General features: G+C 35.2%; 1 protein-coding gene across 10 annotated transcripts in view; it reads left to right on the forward strand.

Moving 5' to 3' along the window:
* KDM4C (lysine demethylase 4C) overlaps positions 1–14020 on the forward strand; it is a 279152-nt gene that overhangs the window by 181306 nt on the left and 83826 nt on the right. For all 10 annotated transcript variants that reach the window (XR_011137826.1, XR_011137825.1, XM_068927788.1 and 7 more), the window contains 3 exons: positions 2061–2242; positions 4127–4343; positions 5539–5615. Coding sequence is in view for 8 of the 10 variants with exons in the window: in XM_068927788.1 (XP_068783889.1) it covers positions 2061–2242; positions 4127–4343; positions 5539–5615 (476 nt within the window). In the remaining 2 variants the exon portion in view is untranslated. The remainder of the gene's footprint in view (positions 1–2060; positions 2243–4126; positions 4344–5538; positions 5616–14020) is intronic.

A 14020-nucleotide genomic window follows, 5' to 3' on the forward strand; every position in this document is an offset into this window, starting at 1 on the left:
TTTACAGGAGTAGTGGAAAACTGGAGAACTGTGTGAGAGAAGTAAAGCTTTTACTCTAGAGCTGTTTCCAGGATGAAAAACTGAATTTTGGGCTGTAACTGAAGAGGAGGCTCTGAGGCATACTGTGAAGGCTTCAACCCCCGAGAGGAACCATTCAGCAGTGGTATGGAGCAGTGCAATCAAGGGATATCACATTCAAAGTGGATAATAGATATGAAGCAAGCCACAAACTTTTACAGCTAATTTTGCTTTTCTCTCTCTTTTCTTTATAGTTTTGCACAATCAAGCCTGGAATTCTCTGTCAGAGTACAACTAGAATGAAAATATTTAAAATAGTGGCAGCATAAACTCGTACAAGGGAATGCCAAAGAAATAATTCATAAATTTTATATCTTTTTCTGCATACCTGGATTATGGGCAAATGTTTAATGAAATGATACTCGTTCTCTTGATAAACTGTGTATAAACATGTAAGAAAATTCACATGCAGGATATACTAATTAATTTCTTTATGCAACATTTGACTTTCTTGTAGACAAATATTATAATCCATATTTTCTTCTACTCTGATAAGAATGCTATCAACTGTATAATGTTTTTGTGGCAATACCTGCTAATTTATCATAGAAGGAGATCCATAAAGGCTTTGTGTTTCTGTAAAGTGGATGAAAGCAGTCATGGACTGAAGGAATGTGATGATTCAGCTTATTGAACTTCATTAAACATTCCTCTGTTGTTGGAATTCTCTTATGAAATAAACACATTTTCTTAAATACATCATTAGAAACAGACTGCACGCTACAAGCTTACTTATTATTATTTGAAAGTTCTGTTCAATCACTTCTCAATATTCTGTGCCATTTTCCTTTCTACATTCACATCATTTTCTTTAACCTTAATTGACACCTACATGCCTTCTCATTGATCACAAGAGATTTAATAGGCATAGTCCATTTGAATGAATGGAACCACAGATCTCATCATTAATCAGAACAAGTATTTAAGGACCAAGTTCAGAAAACAAGGCTTAACAATTTGCTGTTGGCTTTCCAGAATGAAAAGACATTTCCCTCCTCAAAATTTGTGTAGTTTGCAGGTGCTAAAGTAACTAGGCTGCCCATGAAGCTACCTTGAGGTTCTCAGCCAGCTCAAACATGTGATTACGCTGAAATTCTGCTGTTGACTGAGTCATTAATAATTAAGATACTAATTTCATCATGGCCAGGGTTTTGCATCCACTCTTCTCTTCCCACAGTTCCTATTTTCCACATCTCTTTCTCAATAGAAAATGATGACATTTTTAATTACCGTTGAATAAGTTAATTCTCTTCAAGCTGCACTCTCATTTTATTCTCCAGCTATTCTAGAGGCTTTCAGTTTCATAATGTTGTCTTTATGAAGGAATCCTGCACAGAAACACTGGTAATAAACTCGTAACTGGTAAAATAAACACTGGTAAAATAAACTTTGGCAACAGCCAGAACTGACCACTGATATGATTAAATCATTTTTCCTGTAATGGGGTCCAGCATGCACCGTTCCTGAAAACCGAGTTACATCCTAGATCTCATTGTTCCCTGTTATTTGATATCTGGAACATTTGTCTGTTTTTCCTTTCAGAGAATGAGTGTCAGGTTGAAAGGTTGAATGGAGTGATTTGTGTGGTGCTATTTGGCAAGATGCTGCCTGTTTCATCAATGAGAAATTTAAAACAGAGTCTGTGGCGTGATAAAGGGTAGAGGTTGGAGGAAGTAAGGAATGGAGAAAGTTGTTAATTTTATAGATAAGAATATGAACACGAATTCTAAGTAGTAGAAGTACTGAAATGTTTTATTATGCTACTTTGTATACTTTAATAATATACTTTATTATGTATGTGAAGCAGTTGGCTTGTGACATTGATGTCACCTCTCTTTTCTTTGTGCTTGTCCTTTATGCTTAGTCTTCTGCACTGGTATTCACATAGAGACTTCTTTTAGCATTGTTTGTTGTTCATTTTTAGTGAACATGACAGCAGTAATATTGCTTGTCTTTGTAACCAGTTGTTTGTTTTCTTTAAGACCTGCCTGAGACTACCTTAATTGAAGAGGAAGTACAGGAGACAGAGACGTGGGCCAGGCCTCTTGTCTACCTTTGGCAGAAGAGAGCACATAATTTCAAAGCTGAAAAGGAATATAATGCAGCCTGTGCCAAAAAGGAACCACACTGTGCCATTTGCACTCTTCTCATGCCATACTACAAGGTAAGCAAGATCCTTATAGTTTCATCTTTGAGCGAAGTGTGAAATAGCTGCCCAGCTATTTCATTCCCAGTAAATAATAATAAAATAGAAATTGAATAAACTTATGTGTTTGATTTATATGAGGAGTAAATAAACGCAATATGGCTAAAATTAGAACTTACACTCCATTTAATGTTGGTTGCAGACCTTCTGCTAGATTTCATGTAGGACTGCTAGTAGTGCATATATGCTTATGCTTGTAGACAGTTCTGAAGTGGTGAATCCACATAGAGTCTTATTTTTAGACATTTTTTTATGTGTCCTTCTTCAAATGCTTTTCCTTCAAGCATCTACCACTTCTCTTTCCTTCAGTGTTGAAGAAATAACTATTTTCACCGTACTTGGGCCTTCTCAGGAATAATATTCGCATGGAAACAGTCTAACCACAGCACTATTTGATATCAGACTGTGGAATTCTTATATCAAATGTCAGTTAACAATGCTGACGAAGTACTGTTTGTTTTGTAAAGATCAATGCTCGCAGTTGAATAAAATATTAAACCTGAAAGCTGACCTTCGAGTTACTTTGAAATACCATGCAAGGACTGTGACACACTAGTTTACACTACTTTTTTCACATTTAATAAAGTAACTCTTGTGTTTTTTGGTGCTGTTTTGACATCACTGTCTTATGAATGAAATAAATACACTGAACTAAGACTATGTGTTGAGCAGAAGCAAACTTTTCATCTGAATCTTTTTTTTAATCTGTAGTGATTTTACTAGTTAACACTAGCGTATGAATAGAAAAATACTTGTTGCTATAACATTCCCATCTCCAGGAGTGTTGCAAGCAAAACCTGGTAATGTTTTAGCTGCCTATGATAGCAGATATAAAAATCTTTAATGAGTAAGACTGTTCTAAACATTTTTATGAATCAGCTCCACAGATTTACATAACATAGTGGCCTCTGTTGTAAAATTGAAAAGAACTTTTGACTAAGCAATAGTAAGCCCTGCATACTCAGAAATCCTAAACTGGGTGGAAACTACAAAATTTCTCTTGGAGAAAAAAGCCGCTCCGTAATAGTTCTGCAGTTATGTATTTCCTGAACATTGTGCTAGAGACTACTCTCTTCTTCACAGAGCCTGTTCTCTTTGTAATGGAAATCTCAAAAATTCTTAAAAGGGAAGCCCCCTTTGTGTGAGGACTGTGAAAAAAGACTATCTTGACCCTTCAGGAGCCAGGGAAGCATGCTGTAAAGTGGATTGGTTTTGGTTTCTGTCTTGCTTCCTCCCGTCACCCCTTTCTGCTTCTCATGGCCACCTCCCCACTCTGGGAAATGTTTGTGTATTTCCAGTTGCCAGCTGGGGAAACTCTTTTTGTGTTGAAAGCTGGACTACCAGCTTCCCCATTTGTCTTTGTTTTTGTGGCAAAGGAAGGCATAGTTGGATTGAAATTACCAGTCAGTTAAATCTCCCTTCATGGGTAGATGGTACTTTATTTAATTGTTCTTCCCAGTTGACAGGAAAATATCAGATATGTCTGCATTACCAAGGATTTCCTATCCTCTTCCTGGAATTTTAAGGTCTAGCAGCTTCATGGATGAATCTCCGTTGCACTGGGCCCAGCTGAAGAGCAACAGTGGTACGATATCATTTAACACAATGGCAATACCACCAATATTCAAGCTGAATGCTATTTTTGATTTCACAGTTACTGGAATAGTCAAGGAATTATAGAATGGTAGTGGAAGAATCGCAGAAGCATTAATTTTCTTATAAAACTGTTACATTGTTAGTGCAAGAACTGGGAGGGGAGAAGTGATTTCACCATCATCAGAAGGACCAGTAAGTAAAACTCTCCTTTCTTTCAGTTAAATACAGTTTTTTTGTATTTTCCAGCCAGACAACCATAACAAAGACAATTATACTTTTGAGGAAACAGTCGCTGAAAAAATATTTATGGCTGAAAATGAAAAGACGAAACCACTTATTCCAGAGATGTGTTTTATATATAGTGAAGAAAATACTGAAAACTGTCCGTCAAATGCCTTTATTGAAGAGGATGGAACAAGTCTTCTGATTTCCTGTGCAAAGTGTCGTGTACAGGTTCATGCAAGTAAATAAACTAATTGTTCAGTTGGTAGAAATGTCATCTCAAACTTTGTTTAACTGATAAATAGTAGTTAACTAGGCATCAGGTATGTCAAAATAAATACCTGAAAAACATTTTCGTATATAATACTTAAGTCATTCGCTAAAATTTTTGGAAAGTTATATTAAGTGTTCCATTATTAGTTAATGGTTGTTGTGAAAACAGTGAAGAATTAAAAATTTGAAGTTTACTATTCATACCATTAAAGAAGAGGAAGAAGAAAAGGTTTTTATATTTAGAACATTGATCCTGGTAGCTGGCAAGCAATAAGCTGGCCATTGTAAACTATGCTTTCATGTAATTCTTTGCTGCAATTCCAAAAAATTTCAATCCAACTGGGCAGGTATTTGAATGCAGTACTTGGAATTGTGTTGATTGGAAGGTGATGCATTTCCTCTTAGTCATCCAAAGCTGAAGTTCCAACTGAGTACTACATTCAAGTTCCCCAATTATTTGGTTCAGTCATTCTCTGAGACAATTTTATGTTTCCAGATATAATGACCTTATCAGCCATCCTAGATGACCTTGTTAATATTTCTGTAAACTTTCAATAGTTATGAAGTGCCAACTTCTAATTGCTGTTTCAATCCCTGGCTGTTTAATTTTGCTCCTCATATTTTAAATGACTATGTGATGTCAGTATGTTCTTACTAAGTAGTCAGGGTGAAATTTTACTGTATTTGAGGACTTGTGACTTACCGTTGACTTTAGATATGCAGTAATTTCAGTCCTCATATTCATTTTTCTTTTGAGAGTGATTGATGAATGCACAAATTTTCCACAGTATCTTCTACAGATGTTAGGACTTGACTCTGAAAAGTCCACATGAAATCCATATATGGAAGTGCTATGTAATTGCACAGAGTGAATGTCAATGCCCTATTTGAAATTATTCACTGGTACTGTAGGGGAGAATTGGTTACTTGCTATTGAACTGAAAAGAAATAATAAATTCACTGGGTTTTTTTGACTTGGGAAATGCTTATAAATATAATTTATATATTCCACAGACTACTTGGGAATAGCATTACGCCTAACATTGGAAGGGCCTCACTGGTCACAGGAAATGAATTGTACTAGTGTTTGTACAGAGCTAAATTGTATGACACCATAGAGAGAAAGGCAGACTATATTACTCAACCGAGCTCTCTTATTCTAGGTTGCTATGGTGTCCCTTCTCACGAAGTCCATAGTGAATGGTTGTGTTCTCGATGCAGAAGAGGAGACTGGACAGCTGTAAGTTTCACATATTGCTCAGCTATCTAACACATTACAGATCCAAAAAAAAAAACAAGAAAAAAGAAAAAAGGAAGGTGTACACATTATTGTATGTGTAATACAGCCTGTGTACCTGAAGACACTTTTGCGGAAGTAAGGTTTATTTGCAAATTATGATTAGGTTTCAATGTAAAATGTTTTTTAAAAACTGCATTTTGAGACACAGAAATTTGGAGGAGTTTTACATGCTCAAGAAAAGTCTTGGCTAACAATATAGTTCTGTGTAAAACATTGTTCAAAGAAACAACTGAACATTTAAATGTATGTCAGAAGGAGAAGAAATGAGATTTCCTCTAAATATTTTAGACTTTGAGTATTTGTATGTGGGCAGCTGGGGAACAGAGAAAGGGAAATAGAATAATAAATTGCAGTCTAGAATGAAAATGTTCTTTTATAGCATTTAAAAGTTTACTGCAGTGTTTAATCAGAAAAAGATTTCACTTCTGAAGCTCCTAAATGCCTATTGTTTTATATAAAAATAAGTATGCAATAATTTTGTGTAAAGGGAAATAAATAGATAACTAACAGTGATAGCATTAGTGAAGTAAGAGTAAGAATAAATGTGAAAACTTTGCTTTTGCTTTTGAACTTGGTCCATGTTTTCAAGTTCCTTTGTGAATGCTGAGTGTTAAGGAAACAAATGAGGAACTAACATTTATAATGCACATATTAGGTAAACTGGAGAAAACAAAAGGAAAAGAGTGACTTAGAACTAACTGCTCATTGTAAAGTACAATCTGTTTATAATGTTTAGTCCAGTATTCTCTCAGCGAATACCTATTAAAAATTTACTCAATCAATTTCTACCTCTGTAATATGTTCTAATTTTAGTAGGCAAGGCATTCTTATTAGGTAAAATCCAATTTTCATCTTTCATTGGTAAGCAGAAAACCTTGTTATAGCTTCCTTATCAGACAGTCAGGAATTGTAGGATCTCTGGAATTACTTTTGCAACCATTCTTCCAGAGTCAGTGGGAGGTTGAGGGGAAAAGCAAAAGTCCGTGCTATCAGGTGACAGGGTGCCATTAAGTTAGAGTCTAATTATCAGTTAAGCAAACAGGGTTAAACAGCTCTGCTGGTCTATCAAAAAGTTTTGTCAGTTTTCTTTCAGGGGAGAGACAGCAATGGCTGTGATGGGAGTCCAGCTGAAGAGCTGTATTTGGCTATGAGCGCACATATTTCAAAAAAAGATTAGACTGAATGGAGGAGTAATTGAGATCTGGGAAAAAAAAAAAAATTCAGTCATTCTTCCTAGACCTTAATCATTCCATAAGGGAGGACTGAAAAAAATTAGTTTCTTCAGTCCATCCAGAAGACAGAAGGGAAATACATAGTATTCTCATACATAAAATTATATATATACTGCAAAGAGGAACATAATCAATTGTCATCCCCTCCTAGTAAGGACAAGACAAGTTGTAGCAACTTTAAACTGCATCTGCAGATGATTTTGTTAATCATCTCATGAAATTTTGCAAACTTCTCTTTGTAAAAATAGTGAAATACTGGAGTGGGCTATGTATAGAGATTTAGCAGAATCTCCTCCTTGAAGATTTTGAGAAACGTATTAGGCAAACATTTGTCAGGAGTAGTGGAATAAGAGTTAACTGTTCCTTGGAGCAGAAAGAAAAGGTAGACACTGAAGTTTCTTTTTCCTATGGTTCTCTTTTGTCATTACCTATCTGAATAGTACTATTCATTGCAAAGAAATGTGAATCTCCTACTCTATGGAGAAAAACTTACTTGATATACAACTTAAATCTGTATTTTTGCATGTATGGAACCCTATTTCTACCATCTGCATGTTTAAGCCCTGCTGATACTTCTTTGCGTCCTGTTTATCATGTTAGGATCATATTTCTGTCTGTTCAGAGTTTGAAGAATAACTTTAAATTACCCAAAAAGCTTGCACTACAAAATAGTGTGATAATTCCATCTAATCTTAGCATTATACTTAAAATAAATATGATTGCCTTTTAATGAATCTTCTATGCATATTTAACAAAAGACAAGTTAACTGAATATAGTACTGCCCAGAGTACTATTTTCCCTTTTTAAAATATGTAATTTATGTTAGTGCCACCAACCTTCTGCTGAAAAGTTTGTACTACCTTTGCATTTCATGCCTATATATTCTTTTATTAACCAGTTTCTCATCTGTATAAATTTTTCTATATCTGTTGTTATACATATAATATTTAATTGTGTTTTAAATTGCTCTACGGCGCCATAAGTGTTTCTGGAAAGGGAGACATAATTAAAGAAAATTACCTATTTGCACAACCTCTTTTTGCTTAGGGGAATTTAGAGTGATGAGTATGTGTTACATTCCATTTTACGTGGCTCATACTTCAAGTTTCTATACGAAACCTCGATCAGGTTAAGTGTTCTTAAACACTGTGGCTATTGTAGAAGATGTGAAACAGAGTTTAACTATGGGAGTTATGTACCCGCATGCCTTTAAAAATACCAATTCTTGCATCAGAAAAGGGCACAGAATCGGCAGATTTAATTATCAGAAAATATCTATTGCCTGAAACTCCAGCTTCCAAAAACCTGAAATGTTTTCATTCCTCTTCACATTGCTGCCGTGAAGGAGGATATTTAGTTGAGGAAGACCTGTCTGAGGAATCCTCTTCTTAGTAAGAGTTTGAATCCTTAATGGAAGGTTGCTTGGCAAACAAGGAAAAGAGCAAAGTTTTGTGTAATGGAGAAAAAAATTTAAGTTTTAGAAAGAGTAGTGGTATAAATGACAGTTTGAATTGCATAATTCAGGTTTTAGGGGGAAAATTCTTTTTCGTGCCTTTGCTTAAACAAGTATTGTTATTAGTTCTGTTAAATAATACTTTCTTAAGCTCCAGACAATTATGTTAACTTTATAGAAAATTTAATCTCTACTAACTTCATGTGTATCTGTGTGATTTTAAACTGAAGGCTAGATGACACTGTAGAAATTAAAGTTGTTTTGATAGCTAAATGAAACTGTATTTTGTGTGATTTTCAAGAAGGAACACCACTGAAATTTGGAAATAGAAAAATTCCTACGGCGATTCAGGTTTACAGATCCAGACTTTTCTGTGGTGCAGATTTCTATTTTGTATTATTGACTTTAAACTTTGTATTATCGATTATCAATTTTAAATTGTTGATTTCTCTAAGTAACTGAAATAGTATGCTTTATAATATTTTATGTCAACCTTTTCATCTTTCAAGCATATCTTTGTATTCTGCTCTGCGGTAGGTCCTGTTTGATAATGATTATTGATAAGGATAAGAGTGAAATTGAATCCGTCTATGTTCGGGCCCCCGAAACAGTGATAAATCACTCTCCTAAAACAACAAAAAATCAAGTAATACTAAATAAGTCATCTGCATGACTTCTGAAAGTGTAACTGTATTCATGCAAAGTGTGTTCATACAGTCTTGATTGAGAACAAATGCCTCATTAATCTTAAATGCTTCAGCTAGAGAAAGTTGGTGAAGTCAGGAAGAATAATGACTGGCATTATAGGGAATGTTACATACTATAATGTGTGCAAGGATATAGTCACCTAGAAGCTCTACTGCATAAACACAATATCTCTGTTATGCAGGGGAAAAAAAGGATTTGGGAGAGGAAAGAGTTAGAAAGAAGAAGAAATAAGGGAATAGTTAAATGCGCGTGGATGATTTACCTCATAGCAAGTTATCTGTAAGTAAGGCTACTAAGGAAACTGCATGACTTTTCACGGATTAATTTATCCATCCCTAGCACTACAGAAATAGTTCAGCATTTTATCTCACCAATAGCACCGATTTCAAGACCACATGTATTTCAAGGATCCTATGCTGAATATTAGTGACAAGTGTGAAACAGCTGTGTGGTGTTTTTCCTGTAGGTGAACTGTTTCATGCTTTATGTTTTACTGGTCATCTGCAGACTTTTGGTATATTTGGAATTTCTTAATGAGAGTAGCCCATTACATAGGTTGAAGGAATTCTTAAAGCCTATTATTTTTTTCCTTTTCTTTTCTTTTCTTTTCTTTTTGCAAGGCATTCAGAAAAGTGGCATATGCTGACTTTCTGTATTCAAATCCAGAAACTAGAGACTACTTTCAGTTGACATTTCTGTGTCTTCAGAAGAGTCCGCTGGAACATTATTTCATTCTACAAAAAATAATGAATTTGAACAGTCTTATTATAATGGTGCCCTTCTTGCTGGTATAGTTAAATTTGTGTCAGCATTTCTATTATTAACTCCCATTTTTAGAGCCTGATAACTGCCAAAATAATTCACTTCAGGTGAGGTGGTATACAGTGTCTTAATTTTCAGACTGATACCGCTAACAAAGCTTTAAAAGCATTTGGATGTTGATAAAGAGAAATTTCTGGGCTGAACAATAAAATCTGGCTATAGCAAGAAAGGTTTGAACTTTAAATTTTCTCTTTCTCCCTTTCTTTTTCTTGTTTTTCCTTTCCTTTTTTTCCTTTTTTCCCCCCTTCCTGTCCCCTTCCTACCGTAAGAGTATAGATTTTTTTCAATCTGACTTTTCGCCAACTTTCTCTGCAGAAAGGTGGCTTAATGTGAGAACGACTTTTAAGTGCCAGTGCTAAGCATATGTGGACTGGGGAGTGGGGAGAGTAATATTTCTTTCTGATTTGCTGTTAGTCTAGTAACAATACATGCAGTGCTTATAAAAACAGTCTTTGACACAGCGTAGACAGTTTTGTTAACACTCTATATCCTGATGCTATCAGAGTAAGCAAATTGAAGACTGTTAAACTTGGATAATCTCATTTTAACCTAAGTGTCATAATGATCAGACCCAAGTCCTTTTAGTTAATTACCTGGTTTCTGGAAATATTGCTACTAAATTATTGAGGGAAAAAAAAGCTGAAAATAGCCTGTAGCAAGATAGCCAGCCCTGCACAGCTGGTGCTAGGCTGCTTTCTTGAAGAAACAATTTTTCATCTAATGAAGTTCAGTCTTAAATATGATATTTGGGGTATACAGGACATATATATTCATATGTGTATTCTGATATACAGGACAAGAGGCAATAGGCATAAACTGAAACATAGGAAGTTCCATCTGAACATGAGGAAAAACTTATTTACTGTGAAGGTGACAGAGCATTGGCACAGGTTGCCCAGAGAGGTCATGGAGTCTCCTTCCCTGGAGATATTCAAAACCCGCCTGGAGGCGATCCTGGGAAATATGCTCTAGAGGACCCTGCTTGGGCAGGGGGGTTGGACTAGACGATCTTCCAGCCTCAACCGTTCTGTGATTCTGTGATTCTGTTCTGTGATTTACTGTCACTTCCAAATAGTGTATTATAATAATGGGAATAATCCTGCATATTTTTGTCAATTTAAATGCCATCATTCCTTTTTTGTTTGTTTGTGAAATGTTTAGCCTCAGTGTTGTCTTCTGGCAGTGATTTCTACAGTTGCATTACATTTTGCGTGAAAAACGATTAGTTTTATATTTGACACCTTCTAATTTTGATGCTTTTCTTTTTCTTTTTTTTTTAAAGGCACCTAATCTCAATTCTTTTGAATTCTCTTCAAAAGGGGAGTTTGACTCTAATCGTTCTTAGTGGGGTGCTTGTGAACAGTCACTGTTTCTACAGTAAATTTCTAAGACTGAGTCGCTAAAAACCCACGTTACAGAAAGTATTTAATGTACAGCCATATGGCAGTCTCCATTTCATGCCCTATACATGTTTTTTACTTCAGATATGGGCATCATAGAGTTTTATTCAGAAAGAGCACATAAGCACCTCTCCTTAGGTTGGTACTGCTTTACTCCAGTGACCTGCTGTGACAGTTTTGACCCTTATTTCAGTCTCCCAGCACAGCCAGTTCCTTTTTCTTCTCCGCTTACATTCTCCCTGGTCACATTCCCTATCTCATCCCCATTCCGTGTCTAAGGTAGAGCTGTCCTCTTCCAGACTGCATCTAATCACAGTCTACTCTCTCTTTCCTTTTGCATTTGTGCAGATCACTCTTCTTGTATATATTATCCAGCCAATAATGCTATATCATTGAGAGCTCAGGAAAAAAAAAGACTACCTGCTCTCTGTCGTGTTGCTTCAGCCTGGCATGATCTGGGAGCTGCAGTTGTGAGAAAATTTCTGGCCATCCTTGAGTCAAACACTCAGGGCAGACTGAATGTTTGGGAGATTTAGGTGCTAACATGTGCAGACTTCGTAGCGAGGATGTACAGACTTTGAATACTCATAAATGGGTGACTTGAACAGATTTTAGTGCATTAGAAAGAGTAAAATGCTCATCCGCAGCAGAAATGCAACTACCTTCAAATTTCAAGAACCTTCTTCAAGCTTACTGCTTCTAAATCTAGCTTAGCTGAAGACTTGACTATATATTAAATAAATGGTAACTCTTGATTAGTTTCTTTTTTGTGAAATTATCCAGCCTCTTCAATCAGTATAAACTTTTAACATCTACAAAATGCTAAAAAAGTTAATAATGTTTTATTCTTGGGGGCAGAATAACATTTTTCTCTAACATTTTCTAAAAAAAAACATAATTGACATGATTTTCTTGAAACTCCTATTTTTAATACCAATAATGACACGACTGAGGCAGATGATGGTGAAATTTGACAACTTTTATAAACAACTGAAAGGATGACTTACAATGGTAGCATCTTGCAACTCTGTTAATAAATGGGGGCCTTCCAGACATGAAAGCAAATCCTTTTACTAGATTGCTTTTAATTTGTTTGTAATTTGTTATTTCTAAGAATATTTCACTCCCTCCGAAATAAAAATCTGTTTCTAAAAAGTTAATTTTAAGGTAATAGCTTACAGTGAATACAGCAACACTCTGTGAATTGAAATTATATCATCTCAAGAGCTATTTTCTAAATGAAGATTATCCGACTGCTGTGTAAAAATTAAAATACTCGTTAATGAATAGTCTCTGAAAATAACACTTGCAGAAGTGTTCCTCTTTGCACAAATATGAAATAGAGACACAAACTTAAATAAACTGAGGAAATAAGATAGCAGGAAAGAGAGCAATGCCATTCCCAAATGCACATCTGTGTTAATATTGGGAGATGATATCTTGAGCGTTACAAAACAATTGAGAGAGAAGTTAGAAGACTAAGGGGCGTCTGTTTTGAATTCAAGGGCTGCTCTCTAAAAAGCCCATCACAGTGAGTTGAAGAAAGCAAAAAATATTGTTTCTCTACCATTCTCAACCATTCAAATTGTATTGATGTGACTTGGCTGTGGCATAGTTCTAGATGAGATGTCTGTTTTAATTAGTTGTGATTTTCTTCCATCCAGCTACTTTTTAAGGAGACTAGTAAGTCAGCATTACTCTGGCACAGTTTTGTGACAGTTTACTCTTAAAAGGAAGGCAATTATTCTGGTCTTTTGCTGGAAAAAATTGGAGAAAAAAGAAAAAAATTACCTATCTTGAGAACTATCATTACATTCTTAAGTGCTTCTAGACATCCATTAGAGTTAATAGAGGCACAGGAAAAATAGTTGACGAGGAGAACTGGAAATATATCGTTAGCTGGGTGAATAGTGCCCTACTTAAAGTGCTGCATACATCAGCACTTGCAGTTTTTTAAACCATCAACCAAAGTACATGCTTACCTGAAATGATTCATTCTGGTATCACTGCTAAATAAAGCTGATTTTCTGTCATTCAGCGAATGCTTTTCTTTTCTTTCTTTTTTTTTTTTTTTGCAGAATCAGATCTCTTACAAACAAAAATAAAAATTAATTGATGATAACATCAGGATACCTGAGAGTAAATGGTCATTCAAAGTTGATTTGACTCTATTTATTGCTGTGTTTTTATGGGTCATAATGTATGTGGAGTATAATTATTTCTTCCTTTAAATACTTAGTAGTGCTAAGGAATTGTGGATTCCCTAATATCTATAGATCTTTCCTAAAATATTTTAAAATATATTTTGAAAAATTTTAAAATGTCAAATTGCATAAAAACATAAGATCTGCCATAGTGAATTGAACCAAAGTCTGTACCAGCCTGGTGTCTTGTCTGCAGTATAGACAGAAATGGATACGTGGGGAAGAATATGGGTCTAGGGCAAGCATTCGTTAATGATTTACAATCTCTAACAATTTTCGAAATAGAAATGATCTTAGCTACAGGCAGTACCTGTGTATTTACTAAGTGAAAAGTAACCTTTGACAGATTTTTCTTTCCTGAGTTGACGCAGCCTCTTCTTCAAGCAGTGTAAACTTTTAGCATCCTCATGCGGTAAACTTGTGGAAAACATTTCTTTTTGTTTGTTTAGAATCTGCTACTTTCTGGTCTCCTTGGATAGTGGCAACCTACTTCTTGTGTTGAAGTACTCGTTCAATCCCTGTGCA

Source organism: Struthio camelus, chromosome Z, assembly GCF_040807025.1.
Source record: "Struthio camelus isolate bStrCam1 chromosome Z, bStrCam1.hap1, whole genome shotgun sequence".
NCBI lineage: Eukaryota > Metazoa > Chordata > Aves > Struthioniformes > Struthionidae > Struthio > Struthio camelus.